The sequence below is a fragment of the Callithrix jacchus genome, chromosome 2, assembly GCF_049354715.1.
Source record: "Callithrix jacchus isolate 240 chromosome 2, calJac240_pri, whole genome shotgun sequence".
In the NCBI taxonomy this organism is placed as follows: Eukaryota; Metazoa; Chordata; class Mammalia; order Primates; family Cebidae; genus Callithrix; species Callithrix jacchus.
Genome location: NC_133503.1, coordinates 31,422,434 through 31,448,448, shown reverse-complemented (window position 1 = coordinate 31,448,448; position 26,015 = coordinate 31,422,434). Strand labels below are relative to the sequence as shown.

Below are 26,015 nucleotides of genomic sequence, written 5' to 3'. Positions count from 1 at the left end.
GAGGAGAAAGCTTCCAGCAGAGAGAACAACTATGCAAATCCTCTGAAATATTCTATATTTAAATCCAGAACTTGATCTCATCAGTTTTTTTTAATAACCTAAGAAACTTAAGTGTTAGTTGACTGATGGAGCTACTAGTAGGCCATTTAACCTCGATTTGGGTAATATTTCACTTTGGGCGCTGACAACAATTTGGGACCTTTGTTCTTACCCCTGTATGTCTAAATTTCCACTGACCAATTGAGCTAACAATAACTAAGGCCATGGTTTACAGTATCCCAACTTATGTACAAAGATTTCTACTCAAAAGTCATTATCGTGAGAGTCAAAACACCAGTTCCCCTATCTAAGATTTCCTAATCATAAAGGTATCTAAGAAACCAAATTAGTATGGAATCTTAGCAGAGAGAGAATGACATGTTGAATCAGGCAGGGGATGGACAAAGAGTGCTAGAATCCCAGGGGTTTGAAGGCATATGCCAGTACCCCAGTCAGTATTACTCTTGAACTCTATAGAATTCACGGTTACGTGTCATTGTCCAACATGTGTTGCAATATAGGGGCCAAATTTGCTACATATCCTAAATGCATTTTACCATGGTTTTATTATTATTTTTTAATCACATCAATAATGTGTCTCCAAATGACTTTGTAAAGGGGCTATTTGTTAGCCATTTTCGAAAACAAGTCTCACCTGAAATCATCTGCTAGGATGTTTCTAGAACCTTTTTTTTTTTTTTAAAGTAGACTTTATTTATTTATCTATTTTTTAAAGGCGGGGGTTTAACCATGTTGGCCAGACTGGTCTTGAACTCCTGACCTCAGGTGGTCCACCCGCGTCAGCCTCCCGAAGTGCTGAGATTACAAGCATGAGCCACCGTGCCCGGCCAGACTTTATTTTTTAGATCAGTTTTAGGTTCACATAAAATTAAGTGGAAAGTTCTGTGAGTTTGATATACCCTTCCATACACACACACTCCTCCTCCATTCTCCGCATCCCACAGTAGAGTGGTCATGTGTTGTAGTCCACCATCCTGTGTTCACACATCATCATCACCCAAAGTCCATAGTTTAAGATTTGCTCTTGGTGTTATACATTCTGTGGATTTTGACAAATGTATGATGATGTGTCCAGAACTAATTTTTAAATACTCAGGATTATAGAGCTATATGCCAGGAATGTAGTAGGTATTGTACTAGTAAAGGGTCGTTGTTTACATTTGTAAATAAATATTTTGAAACCTTTTGTATTGTAAAACCTATTAATTATTTTTAAAAGTTTTTTCTTTGTTCTTTTCTTTTAGAAAATAAACAGAGTTGTCTTTGTTGGAAACTTTTTACGTGTCAATACCCTCTCAATGAAACTTTTGGCATATGCACTGGATTATTGGTCAAAAGGTCAACTGAAAGCATTGTTTCTAGAACATGAGGTATGGTAGGAAAATGTTTTGTGAATTTTAATAGCATGTTTTTTAAGAGACAGGGTCTTGCTCTGTCACTCAGGCTTGAGTTTAGTGGTGTGATGATGGCTCACTGCAGCCTCTTCTAGACTCAGCAATCCTCCCACCTCAGTCTCCCAAGTAGCTGGGACCACAGGCGTGCACCATCATACCTACCTAATTTATTTTTATTAATGTTTTTTGTAGAAGCAGGATCTCCCGTTGTTGCCCAGGCTGGTCTGGAACTCCTAGCCTCAAGCAATCCTTTATAAAAGATGTGAGCCACCATGCCCAGCCTTAAGTAGAATATTCCTTCACTTTAGTTTCAGTTTTGGGGAAGAGAATTAACAGTAACCTGGTAGGCACCCCTAAATTTTTGTTTATACATTTTCTACATGCAGTTAAATTCTGATCTGAACAATTACCAGTCTACATAATGTTTTGGATTAACTTGAATTATTTTATGGTCAAAGTCAGATGGCTATATCATTACAAATTAGTAACACGAAGTATTCTGCTCTTAAAAGCTTCCATGTCTCATTGTCATTGCTTACAGGATATAAATCAGAATGGTGTGCTCTTGTGCAGGTCCACATGGCATGCAGTGAGAGTGTCAGGCACAACCACAGGAAGTTAATTTGTTTATTAAGTAAAGGGGAGAGGGTACAGAATTGCTGTTACAGTCCTGAAAGCTTTAGTGTCTAAAGGCCACACTTTCAGAGTACATATTTCAGTGTGAGCCTATAGTCCCAGCTACTTAAGAGGCTGAGATGGGAGGACCACTTGAGCTCAGGATTTCAGGGCCAGCCTGGGCAACATAATGAGACTCAGTCTCTAAAAATAACAATAATAAATAAAAATACATATTGCAGAGGTGTGTAGAAATCAAGAATACAAATTGAGAAATTTTTTTTGTAATAGCTAACAATGCAGAAATTGGTAGATTTCCAAATATTAAACAAATAGATTGTGCATAATTATGTGTTCTCAAGTGATTAATATTGTATGCTAATTTAAAAGCTGCACTATATAACAGTTATTTTTAACTTATACAGGGATACTTTGGAGCAGTTGGTGCACTTCTTGGGCTGCCAAATTTCAGCTAAAGAATCAGGTCTCTCTGCTAATAAATGTCATCCAAGAGGAACTAAAACCAGAGGCATTATTACTGCATTGTTTGTCACTGGGAACCAAAGGATAAAAGAGTAGCATAAGCTGCTGAATGTTGCCATATTAAAGGAGAGAACTTAGTAATGTGAAGTATTTCTCACTGAAATGCTTTCCCATTTGTATATAGCCAGTGTTAAATTCTTAAATGCAATACAGCCTCTGATTATTGAGCTTCCTCTCAAAAAAGATTTTTTTATTTTATGTAGCCAACATTGCAGTACTGTATGCTCAAACACAAATCTTAAAGTCTTGGAAATGTTTAGCTTATGAAAATAATCGACTCTGAATATTTGTTACAAGTCTGATTTATGTGTTTTGATTACTAGTGAGCAGAAAATAACATACCCTGGATCCAAAATTATTGAAATGGCAATCAAAGATTATCATTTTTATGTGATTTTAGAAATGTTAAGGCAATGCTTCTAATTATTGTAGTTTTTTTTTAACGTATCACCCCAAAGCATGTTTATGTGATCTTTCCCCATAAGTATCTTTTCTCAAATCCCATAATTAACTGAAATACTATTCTTAAATTTTCACATGAATTATAAAATGAATCCTAGGAAATACACATTTGGTGACATTGCACTTTCTGTATTTTACAATTAATCAATACATGTTGAAATGTTTAACATTTTAAGATTGGAGGCTTAATTACTTATTTGAGTCTGTCTAATGAGGTCTTGGAACTATTCTAATGGAATCTGATTTGAGTACACTGTGCTCTTTTTTTTTGGTCATATGTACATTCAGAATTTTTGTTTTAAAATAAGCACAGTAACAAAAATGGAAAATTAATATGAAAATACTCACTAGTGACTGAAAAATGGGAAAACCTCTACCATGCTTTATTATCACCCTTCACTGTTTGAGGAGCCAGAAATAGAGATACAGTTAGAGGAAAGTTGCCTTTTCAAAAAAAAAAAACCCTCCATAGCCATGTGGATTTTTATCCAAAGGCTCAACAACCAGAGGGAATGGTGAGAACTGATAACTGAAATACTGTTATTGGCAAGGGTTTGAAATGTATAAGAGTGAAGGAGGGAAAGGGAGAATGAGCAATATAGAAAAAGGGGAAGAGACGCTGAGTGTCATCGAGGGCCAATCTCCATTTATTCCGTTTATAAAAATACTGCAAAACCAGGAGTTGATTGTAGAAGTGCCCATGATCCATGGCAGAAGTAAATCCCTCCCACCACCTCTAACCCTCGGAAAGCTCCAGAGTTAGAAGCAAGTTTTCCATTTTCTTCTTATCACCTTAAAAGAATGCCTTCCACTCCTCCACAGCCCCCATCGAGGGACCCCAAGAGACCACATGCTCTGATCTCACACTTTCTTTCCTGTTCCCCTTGCCTGAATCTGGAGTGGGGTTGAGCCCTCTACCCTCAACCTTAAGATTTAGGAAGTTCTTTCCCCAACTGTCTAACTTGGAAAGGGATGAGTCTGAATTTTGAAGTTCTGAATGCAAATTCCCCTCAGCAGAGGCAGTGTTACTTATAGACGTAGGGATATAGTGGGATGAGTTTTAATACATCCAATCCAAAAGGGGTTTTTTCCTCTTACTTCCTCCATGTAGGAAGGTACGTCTTGGGCAACTTTTATCAGTATCAACGGAAAAATGATAGGCACTACAATGAAATGGCAGGATGCCAGTATGAGATATTTCAGGAATAATCAGAAATACAGTTTGTATAAAATAAACTAGCTCTAATAAAGTTTTCAAGGACAGTGATAGTGTTCATTTTTAAGAGGCAATTCTAGAACTGCACTGTCCAAATACAGCAGCCACTACCCATACATAGCTATTGAGCATTTGAAATGTGGTTAGTCCAAACTGAGATGTGCTCTAAGTGTAAAATATACACTGGTTTTGAAGACTAGGGACAATAAAAAGTTAAATATCTTCTAATTTTTTGTATTGATTACATGTTGAAGTTTTAACATTGGGAATATTGGATTAAAGAAAAATATACAATTAAAATGAATCTTGTCCAGGCATGGTTGGTCATGCCTGTAATCCCAGCTCTTTGAGAGGCAGAGGTGGGTGGGTCACCTGAGGTCAGGAGTTCAAGACCAACCAGAGCAAAACTCTGTCTCTACTGAAAATACAAAAATTAGCCAGGCCTGGTGGTGTGTGCCTGTAGTCTCAGCTACTTGGGAGGCTGAGGCTGCAGTGAGCCAAGATTACACCACTGTATTCTAGCCTGGGAGACAGAGTGAGACTCGTCTCAAAAAAAAAAAAAAAACCTGTTTCTTGTGGGGGTTTTTTTTTTTTAATGTGATTACTAGAAAAGATATCACACATGGTTCACATTTTATCTCTCAAGACAGTACTGTTTAAGAACTTAGAACTTTGAGGCAGTGTAATATTAGAACCAAATCTGTTTACCACAATAAGCTTACAGGGAGTTATTTGAGATCTTAATAAAAAATTATAATCTTTGGCAGCCTTTATTAAGATTTCGTGTTCTTAGTAGTCCAGTAATTGTAGAATACATATGAGAAAAGCTAAGAGCCACAATGGTGAGATGGTTGCTGACTTTACATGCACTTTAGCAGGTAATTTCAGTTTCAAAGGGCAAAATATATAAATCATAGTTCCACATTAACCAAAGTACAGTGATCGGATAACTTAGACTTTGACCATTCCATTTTTTCTTAAAGGCTGCCCTAAATCTATAGCTGCTAATACAGTATTTGTCACAGGTCTAAAACTTGCAGTTACTATCATTCAATTAAGATTCTTATCTATATAGATTTACAAATCAGAAACTTTTAAAATAAATTGGACTAATGGAATTTTGGCTCAAATATTTAGTCACAACAGTGGAAACATTAAAGCAAGGAATATGAGGTCATTGTAGGGTTTTAAAATGGCTACTGACTGACATGAATTCAAAGTTTCAAACAGTCTTAATTCTAAAAAGTTACCTTTACATGCTTTTCCTCCTAAATAACCACTCTTAGAATTCATACGTTCGTGTCTTCAGGTAAAGAAAACTGAATTTTAAACATTTGAGGCTGCGTACAGTGGCTCATGCCTGTAATCAAATGTAAGAACTTGAGTAAAAAATTTGAAAAACTACATGGGGAAATGTTTTTATCACGCGTCTCTTGATAGTCTACTGAAAACTGTCTATTAAGTAAAACTGTGGTCTGTAAAACAAGCAAAAAAAAAAACCCATATTGATAACTTCCTTGCATAATGTAAACAATTTTTAAAATTCTTTAAAGTATATCTTGATTTACTGGTAATGTATAGAAGTCAATTTTAGGCTGGGCACGTGGCTCATGCCTGTAGTCCCAGCACTTTGGAGGCCAAGGCAGATTGATCACGAGGTCAGGAGTTGAAGACCAGCCTGGCCAACATGGTGAAACCCTGTCTCTACTAAAAGTACAAAAATTTAGCCAAGTGTGGTGGCACGTGCCTGTAATTGCAGCTACTCGGGAGGCTGAGGCAGGGAATTGCTTGAACCTGGGAGGCAGAGGTTGCAGTGAGCTGGGATCACGCCACTGCACTCCAGCCTGGGTGACAGAACAAGACTCCATCTCAAAAGAAAAAAAAGTCAATTTTACCCCCAAGTATTTCTACTTCCTAAACCATTAACAAAAGACTCAAACAACTTCACTTAACTATTGGACCTCCAGTGTTACCTTGCCAACATCTGAAAAACTTTGTAAGCACTATAAAAAATAAATTCAAAAGAGAATAAATTCCCAGGTAAAAGGATTTATAAATTTTGGAACTATTATGCTTTTATTACCAGAATGTACTAAACATTGATCCTTTAGTAATTCTGCAATATTGCCTTAGACTCCCACAAAATTTCAAAACAATTCATCTGTTAGATTTCCATATTTATTTGGCATAAACATGGTTTTATTGCTGTTGTTCATAATAGAATAAAATATTTAGCTTTGATGGTTCAGATGTAATAAAAAGAAGTGACCAAGTTTGGGCCTGAGATAAATATGGTAAAGCAAGAACACAGAGATCCTGTAATGATGAGTGAGTTTTAGGGCATTACTGAGGACCTGAAAACTTGGTGCACACTTTGAAGGTTTTGTTGGCCAGAAGAGGTGTCTTTGGAATCCCACTCCTAGCTCTTTTTTGAAGATTTGAAAAGAATTAGATAAGGGCCATGGGGACACAGAAGGTCACCCCACTTCTTTTCAGCATTGGAGTCATCAGTGCTCCTGAGACAATCATAAAGGACTTTCTCAATTATACTTGGAAAGAGAGGTTAGAAGACTCTCCATCTGAGGTGTTACGTACCCTCGGCCCTTGTCTGTGGCCATCTTCCCCAATGATGATATGATTGGCTTCTTTCTGTTGCACTCTTTGTCAACCACTTTGGCAGGTGCAATTCAGTGCTTATCAATTTATTGGCTATCACTGGTGTCTGCCTCACTGGATTCTGCAAAAAAAACTGAGTGGGTTGAAATGCTTATCATGGACCACTTGGTTACTGACTTGTTCTGTGGAATCTGCACAGGTTTTGTGCCCATGTACATTGGAGAGATCTTGCCTACTGCCCTTCGGGGTACTTCTAGTGCTCTCAACGAGCTGGGCATCCTTGTTGGTATTCTGGAGGGCCAGATCTTTGGTCTGGAGTTCATCTTGGGGTCTGAAGAGCTATGCCCAGCAATACTGGGCTTTTACCATCCCTCAGCTGTCCTATAAAGTGTAGCCCTTCCATTTTGCCCTACAAGTCACAAGTTTTTGCTCATGAACAGAAAGGAAGAGTACTAATGAGACCCTCCAGCAATTGTAGGAGACTCAGAATGTGTCCTTGGACATCTAGGAGATGAAAGATAAGAATGCTGGGATGGTACAAAAAAAGCAAGTCACTACGCTGGAGTTCTTTACCCAGCTACTGACAGCCCACCGTCATTTTTATCGTACTCCAGCTCTCAGTAGCTCTCTGGAATCAATGTTGTCTTCTCTATTACTCAATGAGAATCTTCAAGGACATAGGTGTTGAGAAGCCAATCTATAGATTAGTGCAGGCCTGGTTAATACTATCTTCTTTACTGTAGTCTTTCTGGTTGAAAGGGCAGGAAGGACTTTACATATGATAGGTCTTGGAGTAATGGCTTTTTGTTCTGTCCTCATGACTGTTTGTTTATTAAAGGATGAGTATGGTGGATGAGCTTTGTCTGTAGTGGGGTTACCTTGGTCTTTGTGGCCTTCTCTGAAGTTGGACCAGGCCCCATTCCCTGGTATACTGTGGCTGCACTCTTCAGTTTGCAGTAGCAGTGGCTGGTCGCTCCAACCGAACCTCCAACTTTCTAGTTGGATTGCTCTTGAAAAATTATTATCTAGTTTTAAGTGTTTTGTTGCTTTAGGGTCATGTCATGCTTATGCACATCTGTTAACCATTTGACCTTGGTACTGTGCCAGGTTCCCTTAGGGGAACTGAATCTTTCCAGTAGAACACATTTGAGATGGTATGAGTCAACTGGGCACAGTTCCCAGCAATCCAAAATACTATAGATACTTCACTAAAGCAAATCTAATGATTCCACTGCCTTCATTTCTAAAATTTGAATTGGACTTACGAGCAGCCAGTTTTTAAGGATTAAAAAGAAACTTTAATGTGTTGTAGACCTATACACAGAAAAATCTTTGTAACTTTTGGGCTTAATTTTCATTCTTAAAAAATATGGTAACTTTCAAATGCAAGGAGCACTGTCAGTTTGCTGTGAGACTAAACAAAGAACACAAGATGTAGAATTTTCCATTACCACCACCCCGCCCCTGTGAGAAGATTGCCTTTTAATTAAGAGACTTTTAGAACTAGTGATTTTAAGTTCTACTCTCATCTTTTCCAAAGACTAAGTCTTTATTAGTAAATTTGCCATGTAATTTCACCTGCCAGTTCCTTGCTCAGCTACTCTGAATAAGCTGGAAATTAGGTGGTCTCTTAGTTTAGGTAAAGTCAGTGCTGTTGCCAGTAATATATATGATAATTGAAAGCCCTTAAAGTGGTTCAGATTATTTGCCAAATATTCCATAAAATTTTCTGAGTTTTTTTTTTAACCTTTGAGTGTACATGTGATTGCTATATTGTAAATACCAGTTCCTGAAAGACTGTTTCTGTAAGCAGAATGGTGCAGCACAAAGTGAAAAGGTTTTCCTCCTACTCCAGCAGTATTCTTGGCTTCAACGAATAGTCTAGTCTACTACATCTTGTCTTGATTTTTAAAGTTTATTCTTGGATGGAAAGCTTAACTGGGTAGTAATTTCCAAATGTTCTTTATAACCACTCTGTATATTATTAGCAGTTTTTTTTTATATTTTATTGTATCTTTTTCTGTTAAGCACTTTATGCTTTTTAGTCTTTTGCATTTAGAATGTAGTTTAGAAATTCTTTCACTGTTTAAAGCCATGTGAAAACTGATAGAAGATTATGAAAAGGAGTGTACATTATTTTGTATTTAACTTACTGTTTTGTGGTATGTGTAAACAAAACGTTAGAAATATATTGTCTTTTGTAATAATACTCTTTGACTTCATTTAAAGTGATCTGTCGTGAGCTATCAATGATCAAGTTTATGTTTATTCTAATGTGTTTTATTCTGATACCTAAGGAATTCAGCCAGCTTTGTTTCTATCATCAGATAAGCCCGGAAAATAGTTTTATCTGTATTACTGCCTCTTTTCAATATTTAAGAGAATGTAATTGTCTTCTGATTTCTACTGAGCCCAGTAATAATCACTAAAGACCTAGAAAAGTGAGTAACTCTTTCCTATCATCCAGAGTATTTGGATAGCCCATTCAAGATAATGGTGGAATGAAAATGAATCAGCCCGGCTTTTCTGCCATGTCTAAATTTTGAATAATTTTTAACTGAAAGAAGTTCACATGTTTTCTTAAAGAAGTCACTACTATTTGCATCAATCCTGTATATTCAGTGAATGTGAGGTCATATTTGGTATTGCATTAGAGGTAGTGTTGGTCACTGGCCTTGCCTCGGTGAACATTATTTTTATTTGTAAAATGAGGGAACTGGTTTGTTACGATGGGAAATGAGTCGTTTTCTGGGTCCTAAGAAAGTTGCTTCATTCATGGCAGTGTTTGGGATAACTGAAGTAATTTTTTTTCCAGGTATTTGGTGTCATGCTTTGTAGTTAATGTTTAGTGCTTACATAATTTTAAGTTATTACATAATTTTTATTGGTATATATTTATAGGTACTAGGTTTTGGATTCTCACCAAACCAGTTGAATGGCATTCTCTCTTAATATGTTATTGCCTGTAATGGCCAAGTAGATAATACCTTAAAGTAATATGAAAGGTTTTATATGTATATTAAAATGTTGTGTGTACTTTTATATCTGTAAAGGTTATCTGGAATTTTTACTGTGTTAACTTCAGAATTATATGGGCATTATGACTTTTTCGTTGTACAAAATACATATTCATAAATGTTGGAATATAGATGTTCCTTGACTTATGATAGGGTCATGTTCTATTAGACCCATTGTAAATTGAAAATCCCATAAGTTGAAAATCATTTAATACACCTAACCTAGTAAACATCCTAGCTTAGCCTAGCCTATCTTAAATGTGTTGAGAACATTTAACATTGACCTATAGCTGGGCAAAATCGTCTAAAACAAAACTTATTTTATAATGAAGTGTTTAAATATCACACATAACGTTAGCCCAGGATAATACCAAAATACGAAATTTTGAAGTACAGTTTCTACTGAATGTGTATTGCTTTTGCACCATTATAAAGTTGAAAAACCGTAAGTCAAATCATTGTTAAGTTAGGCTGTATATGTTACGTATATTTGGGGTTTTTTTAGTGGCCCTTTTCAAAAAGCTGTTTATTATTTCTAATCATTGTAGTGGGGATAGATGTGGGAAGAACCACATCTCTACTAAAAATAGAAAAAGTAGTCAGGCTTGGTGGTGCACACCTGTAGTCCCAGCTAGTCGGGAGGCTGAGGCAGGAGAATCAATTGAACCTGGAGGCAAAGGGTAGATCATCCATCCCACTGTATTCCAGCCTGGGCAACAGAGCGAGATTCTGTCTCAAAAATAACTAAATTAATAAATAAGTGTACACTGAGCTGATACTGGGATTTCAGGTACTACAGTTAGCATGAATGATGTGTTTGGGGTAAATCAATTTTTTTTTCTTAAGAAAGATCTAAAAATCTTTATTTATGTTCTAGCTCCTGTAGTCAAAATATTTTTTTTTTTTTTTAGAATTTGTTTTTGCTGAAACTGCCACTAATTTTGCATTTAAAAGAACAAAAGAGGCATGTATTTTTCAAAGGAGTGAATGAGGTTAAAATCAAGATTTTGAATGATATAAATATGCAACTGATTCAATTGTAGGCTATTATCAAATTTTTTTATTTCCAAGTATCTTTCCTTCATACATGGCAGTTCTTACAGTTCCAATAGCTTTCCAAGAAAACATTTCCCATGTTTACATATTTGTAAAGTATGCATAAATAATGTAGAATAATTTGGGATTATCTCAGCTTTACATTGTGTGTCTCAATTTCATCGAGGTCATACCTAGCTGAGTCAATAGCTTTCACAGGTATTAAGCCATTTGGAATTTGTCACTTTTTTCTGGGGAACCTGTTTTAATTTAGATTATTTTACAGCATTTAGAAATAGAAGGTAACTTTATAGAAGTAACACCGATATCTCAGTCTGCTTGTCCTGAATATAATTAATAGTATTAGGATGTAAGTGATACTAAGGTGGTTTTTATTATTTTTTATACACTGTGTGCTTTTACTTTTTATTTAAACTACAGCTAAAAACTGACTTTTTAACTAAAATTGAATGACATTTCCCTTAATGCCCTGTTTTTGACTGAATCATACTCAGAAGATGTTATGTCCCAATCTAGGGAATCCTTTAATTTGAGGATTAATTGTACTTACACATGCCATTTCAGTTTAAGTTGCCTTACTCTATTACTTTATTCTTGTCAAATCTAAGCTTTGTCATGTTTGAATTCTTTCAACAGTGAATCTGTGATGTAAAAATGTATGATGTGCTACAAATTTTATTCATAATAAACTAAGTTATAGCCTATTGCAACCTGTAAGACATTTATTGTAAATTACCTAATTTATTTTTTCATTTATGTACAGTTTCTTATGTATATTTAAAAAATATTTGCCATGGTGCATTCTGTAAACATTCCCATATTCTTTTCCTTAATGCTTATTTGCATGAAAGTAACTTGGGTTTTGCTTGTTTCTGTTGGATAGCCATTAAACCAACTTCAGTATCTCTGTATTTTTCTGTAGCTTAAGTTTCTAATTTTGTTCATATTCAAAATAGATGTTACGGCCATACTTTTTATTTTCTACTTTCTAAATAAATTCTCTAAGTTGTTTACTATGTGTACCTTTTTATTTACATTACATATTCCCACATTTTCACTTTGATTAAATGTAAGGTTGTAGTTAATTCCGTGAAAGTAAGAACTTTGTAAAGTTTTGTTCACTTCTAGGTCCCCAGCACCTGGCACAGAGAAAGCATTTGTGAAATTTTAGAATTGCATTTATTAAGATGTGAAAAGCTTTCCCCGCACCACCACCCCTTGAAATGAGAGACCATGTTATCCTTCATCAGAAATGAATGTTGTTGGCATTTTGGTTTTTGGGGGGGTTTTCCCGAGACAGAGTCTCTCTGTTGACCAAGTTTGAGTGTAGTAGTGCAGTCATAGCTCACTGCAACCTTAGCCTCCCAAGTAGCTGAGACTACAGGCATGCACCACCATGCCTGGCTGGGGTTTTGTTTGTTGTTTAGGTGTTTTGTTGTGTTTGTGCATGTGGTGGGGGGTTAGAAATGGGGTTTTGCTGTGTTGCCCACGCTGTTCTCAAACTCCTAGGCTCAAGCGATCTACCCACCTTGTCATCCCAAAGTGCTGGAATTACAGGCTTTATGGGGTACGTAAGATGTTTTGATACAGACATGCAATGTGAAAGAAGCTCATCATAGAGAATGGGGAATCCATAGCCTGTTAAGTTTGTTTAGAAAAAAAATCTTAATTTGTGAGGCAGTAAATTGGAAATTTGACTGCTGTGTTTTCAAATTGTATAGTTGTCTTAACTCCTGGCATAGTTTTCATATGATATTTTCTTTATTTGGAGGATATAGGAATGGTTGAAAACATGAACATGACTACCATGTGACATGTGAAGTATATATCTTTTATTTTTACCAAAAAATTCAGTAAGCAGGAACTAGGATGAAAAAAATAGAAGATCTGGACTAAAGGAGAACATGATGTGGTATGAAGTAAGAGATTTGAGATGTAGTTTAGCTCTTCAAATGTCTAAGTACTGCTGCCACAAGCACTTAGAAATAAGCTCCTGAAGAGCAAACATTCAAGGCTACACACTTAAATCCTTCATTTAAATCAACTTTCTAAGCAGGTAAGAGTCTGTACTGGAGTCAATACACAGTGCTATATAAATTTTGAAAAAGCATCCAGGAGCGGTAGCTCACACCTATAATCCCAGCACTTTGGAGAACCAAGGCGGGTGGATCACTTGAAGCCAGGAGTTCCAGACCAGCATTGCCAATGTGGCAAAACCCCATCTCTACTAAACTTAAAAAATTAGCCAGGTGTGATGGCGCACACCTGTAGTTCCAGCTAATCAGCTGAAGCACGAGAATTTGCTTGAATCTGGTAGGTGGAGGTTGCAGTGAGCCAAGATCGCACCACAGCTCTACAGCCTGGGCAACAGTGAGACAAAAAACATAAATTTGGGGCCGGGTGTGGTGGCCCATGCCTGTAATCCGAGGACTTTGGGAGGCTGAGGCAGGCAGATCATGAGGTTAGAAGATCAAGACCATCCTGGCTAAAATGGTGAAACCTCGTCTCTACTAAAAATACAAAATACTAGCCAGGCGTGGTGATACATGCCTGTAGTCCCAGCTGCTCAGGAGGCTGAGGCAGTAGAATTGCTTGAACCCAGGAGGCGGAGGTTGCAGTGAGCCAAGATCATGCCATTGCATTCCAGCCTGGTGACAGAGCAAGACTGTCTCAAAAAATAAATACATTTTGAAAGCAAAATGTCTACCATCTATGATACATTCCTTAATGAATGTTATGTGTATTAAGCAAACTTTAATGTTTCTACATCTAAAAATCTGTTGATCAATTTCTATGGTAATACTTTTTAAGTTCCTGTTTTGAGATATTCATATGCATCTGGTATTGGGTGGAGAGGAGTAAGATTTGACTTTTTCCCTAAAGTAAACCTGGAAAACCTGACTTGCTCCTGGAACTTTACATCCTTTTCATAGAAAATTAGTACTTTTTGATACTTTTTAATGTTACCCAGAGGTGAACAGTACCCCAGAAGTGCAGCTGACCGCATGTTTAGGTCAGTAAGTGCTCATCCCCAGCCAGGGTTTTAAGAATAACCTTTACAGGCCAGCGCAGTGGCTCACGCCTGTAATTCCAGCACTTTGGGAGGCCAAGGCGGGCGGATCACGAGGTCAAGAGATCGAGACCATCTTGGCCAACGTGGTGAAACCCCGTCTCTACTAAAAATACAAAAAATTAGCTGGGCATGGTGGCACGTGCCTGTAATCCCAGCTACTCAGGAGGCTGAGGCAGGAGAATTGCCTGAACCCAGGAGGCGGAGGTTGCGGTGAGCTGAGATCACGCCATTGCACTCCAGCCTGGGTAACAAGAGCAAAACTCCGTCTCAAAAAAAAAAAAAAAAAAAAGAATAACCTTTACACTTTCTGGAAACAGTAGCAAAAATTACCAAAACTATCAAGGAATGTTCTTTTTGATTTAAGCTCACTATGCTCATTTTCCTCTAGCAAGAGTGTGGAGTCCAGCTACCCCAGATTTCTTTGAAAACAAACACAAAACATTAAATGATACCACTAAAATAATTCAGGCACCTGGACTTGAAAAAAGTAACTTGGCCTTCCATCTGTGAGTTCCGCATCTGCGTATTCAGCCAACTGTCAATTGAAAGTATTTGAAAGAAAAAAATACTACAACAAAATAATATATGGGAGCTTAAGGAGAATACATGGACACAAAGGGGACAGAAACTGGGGCCTACTTGAGGGTGGAAGCTGGAAGGAGGGAAAGGATCAGAAAAAAATCTATTGGGTACTAGGCCTAGTACCTGGGTGATGAAATAATGTGTACAACGAACCGCTGTGACATGAGTTAACCTATATAACAACATGTACCCTGCAACCTCAAATAAAACTTTAAAAAATAATGCAAATAAAAATACAGTATAACAACTATTTACAATGTATTAGGTATCATAAATAAGGGTGATTTTAAAGTATATGGGAGTTGCCTAGCAATAGGACTCGGGAAAAAAAAGCATATAGGAGGATGTGTAGGTTATACACAAATTCTACGCCACTTTATATAGTGGACTTGAGCATTTGTGAATTTTGGTATTGGCAGAAGTTCCTGGAACCAGTCTTTCATGGATAGACAATTGTATGTGTTGTGTAGCAGTTTTTTCAGTTGTCTCATTTTAACAGTTTGAATAAAATACTCTGACACCATGTGTTTTCACATTTCCTAAAGCACCTTTGCAGGTTTTCAGGACAACCATTTAATACTTCAAAAATGATTTCAGTGAATTTGTAGTCTTGCTGATTTTTGTTTAGTTTTGCGTTTGGACCTATTTATAATCAATTTTATTGATGTACAGCTTATACAGAGTTTCGCTCTTGTTAACCAGGCTGGAGTGCAATGGTGCGATCTTGGCTCACCGCAACCTCCGCCTCCTGGGTTCAGGCAATTCTCCTGCTTCAGCCTCCCAAGTAGCTGGAACTACAGGCACATGCCACCGTGCCCAGCTAATTTTTGCATTTTTAGTAGACACGGGGTTTCACCATGTTGACCAGGATGGTCTCGATCCCTTGACCTCGTGATCCACCCGCTTTGGCCTCCCAAAGTGCTGGGATTATAGGCGTGAGCCACCGTGCCCGGCCCACATGTATCTTTTATAAACAAAAGTCTCTTGCCCATTTTTCATTGAGTTGTCTTGTTACTTACTTGTAAGAGTTCTTCCTAGATTCTAGTTAGAAGTTTTGTTGGATATATATTTGAATAGTTTCTCCAAGTTTATGGCTTATATTTTTTATTTTCTTAGTTCTGTTTTGAGGAACAGAGCTTCATTTTGTTGAAGTCCAGCTTCTTAGGCTTAGACTTTTTGTGTCCTAGGAAATCTTTGCCTACTCAAGATCACGGACATTTTCTCCTGTTTAATTCTAGGCAATTTGTAGTTTAAATTTTTATGTTTCGGCCTCTAATAAGTCAATCTTTGTATATGGTTTGAGGTAATGGCCCAGGGGTTTTTTTGCATGTGGATTTACAGTTGTTTCAGTATCATTTGTTGAAAGTATCCCTTCTTTTTGGTTGTGTGGATCCAGAGACTGGAGGAAGACAGGGATTAAAAAGGAGCAGGAGGAAACTTGTGGGTGTGGTAGATATATTCCTTATCTTCACTGCGATGTTTTTCACATGGGTACATATAGCAGAACTCATCAAATTGTCTTTTTTTTTTTTTTTTGCCTCTCTGTGGCCCAGGCTGGAGTACAGTGGTGCAATCTCAGCTCACTGCAATCCCCACCTCCCAGGTTCAAGCAATTCTCATGCCTCAGCCTCCCAAGTAGCTGGGATTACAGGCACCCACCACCCTGCCCAGCTAATTTTTGTGTTTTTAGTAGATATGGGGTTTCACCATGTTGATCAGGGTGGTCTAGAACTCCTGGCCTCAGGTAATCCACCCACCTCAGCCTCCCAAAGTGCTGGGATTACAGGTGTAAGCTGCTGTACCCAGCCCAAATTGTCTTTTAAATATGTGTGGAGTATTATACATTGATTGTACCTCAATAAAGCTCTTCTAAAAATATACAAAATAAACATTCATACTTGTGTTAACAAATTCAATTCTCTTCTGACCGTGATTATGAAGTTTATAATTTGACCCATTCTGGGCAAGCAAGTCAAACTAAATTATTGACATTCTGTCTTCTCTTGGGTTCATTTCCAATATGCTATTTTATTTATTTATTTAGAGACCAAGTCTGGCTTTGTCTCCCAGGGTGAATTTCAGTGGCATGATCTCAGCTCACTACAACCTCCGCCTCCCGGGTTCAAGCAATTCTCCTGCCTCAGCCTCCCAAGTAGCTGGGATTACAGGTGCACATCACCATTTCTGGCTAGTTTTTGTAATTTTAGTAGAGGCAGGGTTTTGCCATGTTGACCAACTCGTCTCAAGTCTCAAACTCTTGACCTCAAGTGATCTGCCCACCTCAACCTCCCAAAGTGCTGGGATTACAGGTGTGAGCCACCATGTGCAGCCCTGTAATATTACTTTAGTCTAAACTCTTCTCGATGTTGTGAAGAAAAAAGACCATCCTGAATCTTTTTTATTTTTTTTTTTGAGACAGGGTCTCACTCTGTCACCTAGGCTAGAGTGCAGTGGCACAACCGTGGTTCACTGCAGCCTCAAACTCCCAGTCTCAAGCTATCCTTCCACCTCAGCCTCCTGAGTAGCATGGACCACAGTTACGCACCACCATACCCAGCTAATTTTTAAAATTTACTTTTTGCAGAAATAGGGTTTCCCTATGTGTCTCAGGCTGGTCTCAAACTCCTGGGCTCAAGTGATCTGCCCACATTAGCCTCCCAAAGTGTTAGGATTACAGGCATGAGCCACCTTGTCTGGCCCTGAATCTGTTACTGTTTTTTTTAAGAGACAGAGTCTCACTATATTGTCCAGGCTGGCCTCTCAACTCCTGAGCTCAAGCAATCTCACCTCAGTCTCCCAACTAGCTGGGACTACAGGCATGCCCCACCACACCCAGCTATGCTGACTCTTAAAGAGACTCTTAGTCTAAGAGGAAATTTCAAATGAGAGGTGCCCTAGGATTTTTCACATATCAAGAGCCATTGTGACCAGTCAAGATTGGGAACAGAGAATCGGAATCTCACAGACTGCTGAATCAAATTCGATGTTTGTTTACAGGGAGGGGAAAAAAGTCCAGAGAAGTCAACTAGATTGTCCTAGATCACACAGCAAGTATTAACAGAACCAAAATTCAACCCAAGGTGTCCTCACCTCCATCCTATCCTTTTTTTTTTAATACACTTTGTGTTGGACAAGTGGCATATGGCACCAGAATGTTATCCAGATACATAAATAATTTGGAGCTGGGCACAGTGGCTCACACCTGTAATTCCAGCTTTTCGGGAGGCCAAAGTGGGAGGATTGTGTGAGCACAGGATTTCAAGACCAGCCTGGGCAATATAGTGAGTCCTTGTCTACAAAAGATTTAAAAATTAGCTGGTGATGCCTGCCTGTGGTCCCAGCTACTAGGGAGGCTGAGGTGGGGGATAATTTGAACCCAAGAGGCGTAGGTTGCAGTGAGCCCAGATTGCACCACTGTACTCCAACATGGGCAACAGACCGAGACCCTGTCTCAAGAATACTATCATAAAAAATTTGGTTCTAATAAGAAAGAGCAATCAATACCGAAAAAGCAGGACAATTTAAGTAAATGGGGAAAAAAATCAGAAAAAAGAGAATATAAATGGGCCAAACTTGCCAATTAGAGGAGACTAATTGGCAACACTAATCAAAGGAAAGCTTATGTTGCTATATTATGACAAGAAGAATAGGCTGGGTGTGGTTGCTCACGCCTATAATCCTAGCACTTTGGGAGGCATAGGTGGGAAGATCATTTGAGCTCAGGGGTTCAAGACTGTCCTAGGCAGCATGGCAAAATCCTGTCTCTACAAAAAATACAAAAATTAGCTGAGAGTGGTGGCACATGCCTGTAGTCCCAGCACCTCAGTCGGCTGAGGTGGAAGGATGGCTTGAGCCTGGGAAATCAAGGCTGCAGTGAGCCATGATTGCAACACTGCACTCAGCCTGGCTGACAGTGAGACCCTGTCTCAAAAAAGAAATAAACTTGAAGACAAATCCATCATTAGGAATAGACTCATTATGTAATTATAAAAAGTTCAATTGACCAAGAAGACATAATTTTTAAGATACATAAGCAGTTAATAAGATAATCAGAAAGGCTGGGCGCGGGGGCTCACACCTATAATCCCAGCACTTTGGGAGGCCAAAGCGGGTGGATCACGAGGTCAAGAGATCGAGACCATCCTGGTCAACATGGTGAAACCCTGTCTCTACTAAAAATACAAAAATTAGCTGGGCATGGTGGCCCGCACCTGTAGTCCCAGCTACTCAGGAGGCTGAGGCAGGAGAATTGCTTGAACCCAGGAGGTGGAGGTTGGGGTGAGCTGAGATCGCGCCATTGCACTCCAGCCTGGGTAACAAGAGTGAAACTCCATCTCAAAAAAAAAAAAAAAGATAACCAAAAAATAAAGCTAAAATGGATAAAACTTTATGACAGGAAAACGCTATCACAGTGGGAGATTACAACACCTCTCAATTCTTGATGGGTCATGTAACAAAAAACACAAAGTAGATTGAACACTCCACTGAGTGTGCTCTAATGGACATATATTGAATTCTGCATCCAGCAGTAAGAGGATATAGGAACACACGGAACATTTACCAACGCTCATTCCATGCAGGCCATGAGGACTCAATACATTTCAGAAAATAAGGCCACATTCTCCGAGTACATCACAATTAAGTTACATGACAATAACAAAAAGACACATTTTAAGTCTACATATTTGCTGAGAGACTGTGTAGAGTAATGGTTAAAAACAAATATTCTGGGCTGGGCATGGCAGCTCACACCTGTAATCCCAGCACTTTGGGAGTCCAAGGCAGGCAGATCACTTGAGGTCAGGAGTTTGAGACCAGCCTGGCCAACATGGTGAACATGGTCTCTACTAAAAAACATGGTTTCTACTAAAAAAAATACAAAAATTAGTTGGGCGTGGTGGTGGGTGCCTGTGATCCCAGTTATTCGGGAGGAGGAGGTTGCAGTGAGCTGAGATTGCACCACTGCACTCCAGCCTGGATGACAGAGCAAGACCCCTATATCAAAAAAAAAAAAAGTCATATTTCTAAAGATCTAAAGTACTAATTAATGGGACATGGGACATGGTTTATTTCCATTTAAAACAGAGTCTTTTGGATAAAGGCTCATTCCCTTGGGTCTTCTCCTGCCCCATTCTTTCCTTCACCCCAGGAGGCATCTGAACGAGGGAAAAGCTGTCAGACATCATGGCGCTGGTGGATGGAGTGGGAGTTCTGTCCACCTGTTCTCTGAGGCTCCTGCTCCCTGGGCACACCTGGCCTTTGAGCACCAGCCTTCACCGTTGCTGCCTCTGCTACAGAGGTAACTGCAGCTGGGCACTCACTGATGCTTGGGCTGAATCCTCTCCTGTGGCCCAGAATGGAGCCGCTGACTCTGAAACTCAGTGGCAAGCTCCCCGCAGCTCCCAGCACAGGGCAGTTCCCTCAGAAGCCTTGCTAAGTGTGCTCCCCAGCTCCAAGGCAACCTGGAATTTATGTAAACTTTTTTTTTTTAATTGAGACAGTACCTGAGTCTATTGCCCAGGCTCGAGTGCAGTAGTGTGATCACAGCTCACTGCAACCTCCACTTTCCTGAGTTTAAGTGATTCTCCTGCCTCAGCCTCCCAAGTAGCTGGGACTACAGGTGTGTGCCACCACATCCAGCTAAGTTTTGTTTTGTAGAGATGGGGTTTCATTATGCTGTCCAGGCTAGTCTTGAACTCCTGAACTGAAGCTATCTGAAGCCCACCTTAGCCTCCTAAAGTGCTGGGATTACAGGCCTAAGCCACTGTGCTGGACTCATTTTAAACTCTTAATTCTCAGCTACCTTATTATTCTCTATTGACAATAAGAGAGAGAGAAAAAAGAAAAAAGAAAAAGGGCAGAGCACTTAGTGCCGGGCTGTCAGCAGGTATTTTCGCATTAAACATTGGTCTTCTCAGTCAAGGCTCACAGTCCAGTAAGACAGGCATTTTAGCAGAACGTTCTCCTCTAACCCTAGGGTTATGCACTCAATTGTGTTTCAGAAAATTCATAAATTGAAGCCCTAATCCCCAATGTTACTATATCTGGGGAGAGGGCCCTACGGAGGTAATTAAGATTAAAAGAGGTCCTCTGTTCTACCAAGCCTGGCTAAATTTTTTTTTTTTTTTTGTGACAGAGTTTCGCTCTGTCACCAAGCCCCGGGCTGAAGTGCAGTGGCGCGATCTCAGCTCACTGCAACCTCTGTCTCCAGGGTTCAGCCTCCCGAGTAGCTGGGATTACAGGCGCATGCCACCACACCCAGCTAATTTTTGTATTTTTAGTCTAGACGGGGTTTCACCATGTTGGCCAGGATGGTCTCCATCTGTTGACTTCATGATCTGCGTGCCTCAGCCTCCCAAAGTGCTGGAATTATAGGCATGAGCCACCGTGCCCTTTTTTTTTTTTTTTTTTTTTTTTGGTAAAAACAATGTCTCACTTTGTTGCGAGGCTGCTCTTCAACTCCTTGCCTCAAGAAACCCTCCTGCCTCAGACTCCCACACTGGATTAGAGGCATGAGCTATGGTGCCTGGTCCAAATCAGATTTTTTTAAGAGGCTACCGCTCTTTCACACTCCCCCATCCCAAAATGCAGCAAGGTAATTATAATTCAGCTGTATCAGCAAGACTGACTCAGGAAGAAAAGAGTGAATGGGGTCCATGTCTATTTCTGTAAACAATGGAAATCTTCATTACAACCCTGCAAAGCCAGGATCACTATTCCTATCTAACAGATGAAGACACTGCTCAGAGATGACAGTGCCTGGTTTAAGATCCCCTAGAAAGGCTCACAGCCAGAAATACAGCCCTGTTAGTCTGATTCCAAAATCTATGTTGTTTTCACTGAAGTCTATGCTGGTTTTATTCCCTTGAAAAGCCCTCTCTCCAATCCTAGGCTAATTTATTAGTTGCTAGGAGGAAGCCATGAGGCTGGAGTGGACTCCTTGGGAACAGGAACTGTTTCCTCACTAGGGGAAGACAAAGGAGCTGGGCGCTCAGGAGGGAGGGGCTCTGCAGCAGCTGAAGCCCATGACCCAGCCCCTCCTCAGAGCCAGCTGGTCTTCATAAAGGAGCTCTTGATTCTTCCTTAAAGGTTTTTTTCCTCCAAGGATGGGGGATGAAGCAGGGGAAACTTGACCTCTTTCCTTGGCATGGGAACTCACATTCCCTGCCCCTCCTGCCCCACGTGAAATTTACAGTCATGTCTGAAGCTTCTTGAAGTGGAAACCATTCGTGAAGAAATGGCAAGAAAACCATCTCCTGAAGAATTTCCCTGCGTTGCAGATGACTTCCTGAGCCAACAGAAAGACATGGTGAGTACGAGGAGAAATACAGGAATAAGGACCAAGCGAATTCAGGAGGGGAGCTGGAACCCGGTTTTAGAGGATGAGGGCAGGGGAAAGAATGGGACTATAGTCTGGGGACAGTGGCTCAGGCCTGTAATCCCAGCACTTTGGGAGGCCGAGGCAGGTGGATCAGTTGAGTCCTTGACTGGGTTCTTGAGTCAAGAATACCCTGGTCAACATGGCGAAACCACATCTCTACTAAAAGTATAAAAATTAGCTGGGTGTGGTGATAGGCGCCTGTAATTCCAGCTTCTTGGGAGGCTGAGGAACGAGAATCGCTTGAACCTGGGAGGCGGAGGTTGCAGTGAGCTGAGATCATGCCACTGTGAGATTCTGTCTCAAATAAATAAATAAATAAAAGGGACTATAACTCCAGTGGGCACTGGGTCCCAAGAAACCTACCAAGAAACCTAGAGGTAGCAGTGACCCTGGGTAACAGACCTGCTCAGAGCCAGGAATGCTTCAGTGACTATCAGCTTGGATTCAGTGACTATCAGCAGAAGGCTTTACATTTGGGTCTCTAGGTATATTAGTCTTCTCAGGCTGTTGTAACAAAATACTACATGCTATGGGGCTTAAACAACAGATATTCATTCTCACTATTCTGCAGGGAGACTAGAAGTCCGATATCAAGGTGCTAGAGAATTCAGTTTCTGGTGAGGACACTCTTCCTGGCTTGTATTCAGCCACCTTCTCGCTGTGTCCTTAGGTGACCTTTCCTTTGTTCACACACAGTGAGAAAAAGAGAGCTCTTGGGTATTGTTTTCCTGTTTACAGGGGTACCAATCCTATTGGATTAGGTCCTGCTCTTAGGACACTGAACTGGTGTCTTCATCTGTTAGATAGGAATAGTGATCCTGGCTTTGCAGGGTTTTAATGAAGATTTCCATTGTTTACGGAAATAGACATGGACCCCATTCACTCTTTTCTTCCTGAGTCAGTCTTGCTGATACAGCTGAACTATAATTACCTTGCTGCATTTTGGGATGGGGGAGTGTGAAAGAGCAGTAGCCTCTTAAAAAATCCAATTTGGACCAGGTGCCATAGCTCACGCCTCTAATCCCAGTATGGAGTCTGAGGCAGAAGGATTTCTTGAGGCAAGGAGTTGAAGACCAGCCTCGGCAACAAAGTGAGACATTGTTTCTAAAAAAAAAAAAAAAAAAAAAATTAGCCAGGGTGGCAGGCTGAGGCAGGAAGATCACTTAAGCCCAGGAGTTCCAGGCTGTAGTGAGCCATGATTGTGCCACTGCATTCTAGCCTTGGCAACAGAGCAGGAACTGTCTCAAATAAAATAAATAAAATAAAAATAAAAAGTCTGATTTATCCTTTGTTGTTGTTCAAGAAGTATGCCTTCAGAAAAAGCAGGCTAACCACAATTGCTGCCCAAGCACATCTTCAGAAAGGCAAATGCACCCTCCAAATGATACATTAGTGAGCAATCATTCAAAGACTAAATGTTGATGACTTTGGCAGTGGGGATTTTTTTTTTTTAATGTATGCATGCATGAATGAATGAAAGGCCTTCCTAAAGTCTGGCTTGGATGGATATACTAAGCCTTGGGCATTCTCAGCTCTTCTTGTATTACCCACTCTCCCTTCTCTTTGGGCTGCTTTGGAGAGAGACTCCAAGGTACTGAGACCCAGCATCTTGGGAACTGCAGGACATGCCTTGCAAAGACATGGCACATCTTCCTGGCAGTCATTTCTCTGCCTGTTCTGCCAGACGCTTGGTGATGCCACTCAGGGTATGATTTGCCCTTCAGTAGAGACAGTTTGCTAGCTAGACCCAGGTCCTGCCCCTACCTTGTTTTGTTATTGTGAAAACAAACAAAGGGGTAGCCCAGTGGGGGACAGGGGAAGGTGAAAGAACACAATAAGGTCACAGGGCCCTGCTCTAAGTGTGTCCCGTGCATGCCATAGGGGTTGGGGGCCAGAGACAAGATCCTCCTGGTGCTGAGAAAACAGCAATGGATTTAGAGCCCCAAAAGCTGGCATTTAAGCTCTACCTCCTTCCTGGCTGTGTAAGTTTGGGCAGCCAGTTAACCTTCACATGTAATACGCAAGTGCTACCAAAGCCATCTCAGGGCTGGTGTGAGGAATACATTTAACATTTACGCATTTATTTATTATTCACTCTAACAGTGAATGCAAAAGGGCTTAGTTGAAGAGTAAAGTACTAAAAACTTACCGTGGTTAAGACTTTGGCTGTGAGTCTGATGGTTGGTGTGTTTGACTGTATTACTGTCCATCAATAATCAGTGTCCTTCCCTGGAGTCAGGCTTGGTCATGTGACTCGGCCAATGTGAGCAGAAGTGTCCCATCAGTTCCAAGGGGAAGTTTCGAAACTTATTAGCAATTCCCCAGCTCTATCCTCTGCCCTAGGGATGGAGGGAGCATGTGTGAAAATGGGGCCCTGGGGAATCGGGGACCTGAGTGATTAGAATGAGTACAGCTCCCAGGCCGCTGCTTGATGGGCCCCTTACACCAGCTGGTTTAGGCCACTGGGATTTGGGGGTTGATTGTGACTGCAGCAAAACCTAGCCTGGCATCACCATACAGACGAGTGCCGTTTCTTTACGCAGTTTAATAGAAAAACAACAAAAGAAAACACGCACAAAGAAAACACATAGAAAATAACAGCAAACACAATACAGGCTTGGGGAGATGGCAGGCGGGCCTGAGCTGGGTGCTACTTGCTGCTGCTCTTGGGAAGAGGCCGGTAGACTCCGACCACCACAGCGTGGTCCCTCTCATACGGCTCCAGGGTCAGCTGCTCTTGAGGCTTCAAGTTCTCCTGCTGCAACTTCCTCACCTCAGAAGCAAACACAGCCTCGGCGGATGCAGTGGAGTCGATGCAGTTGGCCTTGATGGAGATGAGAAAGTGGCCCCCGTTGCGCAGGAAGGTGTGGGCGTTCAGGGCCACGATGCGGGACTGGTCCGGCTGGGCCACGTCGGCGAAGATCACGTCCACCATCCCGATGAGCATGCGGTACTTGAGCGGGTGCCGCGCGTCCTCCAGGACCGGGATGATGTTGGTGCGCTTCTTGGCCACGTTGACCAGATCGCGGCCAGCGCGGTGGGAGAACTCGACGGCGTAGACCAGGCCGTCCGGGCCGATGATGTCGGAGACATGGGAGACTGTGGTGCCCGACGCGGCGCCCAGGTACAGCACCTTGGACTTGGGCTTGATGTGGATCTGGTCCACCCCGCCCAGGATGGCCGCGGCCAGCTTGGAGCGGAACGGGTTCCACGTGCGGTACTCCTGCTTCACGCCGCCCTCGGTCACCGTGACGCGCCTCTCGCCGTACACCGACAGGCCAGGCACCATGTTCAGCGTGACCAGCGCATCCTCCGCCCCGCGGTAGATGAAGACGCCCTCGTGCCGGTGCGGCTCCACCGACACCACCATGGCGCCCTTCCTGCGGCGGCTCCTGCTCTTGGCCACTCCGCCCCGCCGCTGCCCGCCGCCGCCGCGATCCCTGCCGTCCCCGCCGCCGCGCCCCCGGCCCCGGCCGCCCCCGCCGAAGCCGCGCGCCCGCGCCCCGAAACCGCCCTTGCCCCCCGGGCCGCCGCCGCCATCGCCCCCGCCGCCTTTGCCCGCGCCGCCGCCGCCGCCGCTGCCTCGGCCTCCGCTCCAGCCACCCCAGCCGCCGCCCCCGCGGCCTCCCCCACCGCCCCCGCGCGAGCTCGCCGCCGACTTCATGGAGCGCCCCGGGGCAAATCCGCGGGTTACCGGTGCCTCGGGCCGGGTGTTGGGGGGCTCCGGTGGCCCTGGGTGGTCGTCCCGGCGGGGGACGCGGGAGGCCGGCGGCGGCGGTGAGCAAGGTGATCGGCGGCGGGCGGCGGGGGCGGGATCGGCTCTACCGCAGTCCCCGCATCCCGGAGCCGCCCCTTGACGCAGTGGTTGTGGCGCGATTGCATCACACCCGCCCCCGCGACCCCGCGGCCCGGAAGCCCCGCAGCCCAAGCCCGCGTGCAGACGCAGCCTCCTGCCCTCTCACCCGGCCCCTTCCCCATCTCCCGCCTTTCCAGGGACCCC

General features: G+C 41.7%; 2 protein-coding genes, 1 long non-coding RNA gene and 1 pseudogene across 9 annotated transcripts in view; 3 read left to right on the top strand and 1 right to left on the bottom strand.

Annotated features, from left to right (window-relative positions):
• Positions 1 to 11,992, top strand: part of PANK3 (pantothenate kinase 3) — a 31,297-nt gene extending 19,305 nt beyond the window's left edge. For all 6 annotated transcript variants that reach the window (XM_002744152.6, XM_078359252.1, XM_017967566.4 and 3 more), the window contains 2 exons: positions 1,305 to 1,430; positions 2,495 to 11,992. In XM_002744152.6, coding sequence (XP_002744198.1) covers positions 1,305 to 1,430; positions 2,495 to 2,545 — 177 coding nt within the window. In that variant the 3' untranslated portion in view covers positions 2,546 to 11,992. The remainder of the gene's footprint in view (positions 1 to 1,304; positions 1,431 to 2,494) is intronic.
• Positions 6,924 to 11,992, top strand: LOC103789053 (solute carrier family 2, facilitated glucose transporter member 3 pseudogene; annotated as a pseudogene). Its single transcript, XR_615142.5, has one exon. The product of XR_615142.5 is annotated as a solute carrier family 2, facilitated glucose transporter member 3 pseudogene (transcript).
• A 9,685-nt stretch (positions 11,993 to 21,677) lies between these two features.
• LOC118150128 (uncharacterized) overlaps positions 21,678 to 26,015 on the top strand; it is an 81,283-nt gene continuing 76,945 nt past the window's right edge. Inside the window, exon 1 of the long non-coding RNA XR_004737994.3 lies at positions 21,678 to 21,943. This is a non-coding gene — a long non-coding RNA (uncharacterized LOC118150128). The remainder of the gene's footprint in view (positions 21,944 to 26,015) is intronic.
• Positions 24,546 to 25,875, bottom strand: FBLL1 (fibrillarin like rRNA 2'-O-methyltransferase 1). The gene has a single exon (XM_008984767.5). It carries the CDS (start codon positions 25,677 to 25,679, stop codon positions 24,666 to 24,668), a length of 1,014 nt encoding a protein of 337 aa, XP_008983015.2. The 5' UTR covers positions 25,680 to 25,875; the 3' UTR covers positions 24,546 to 24,665.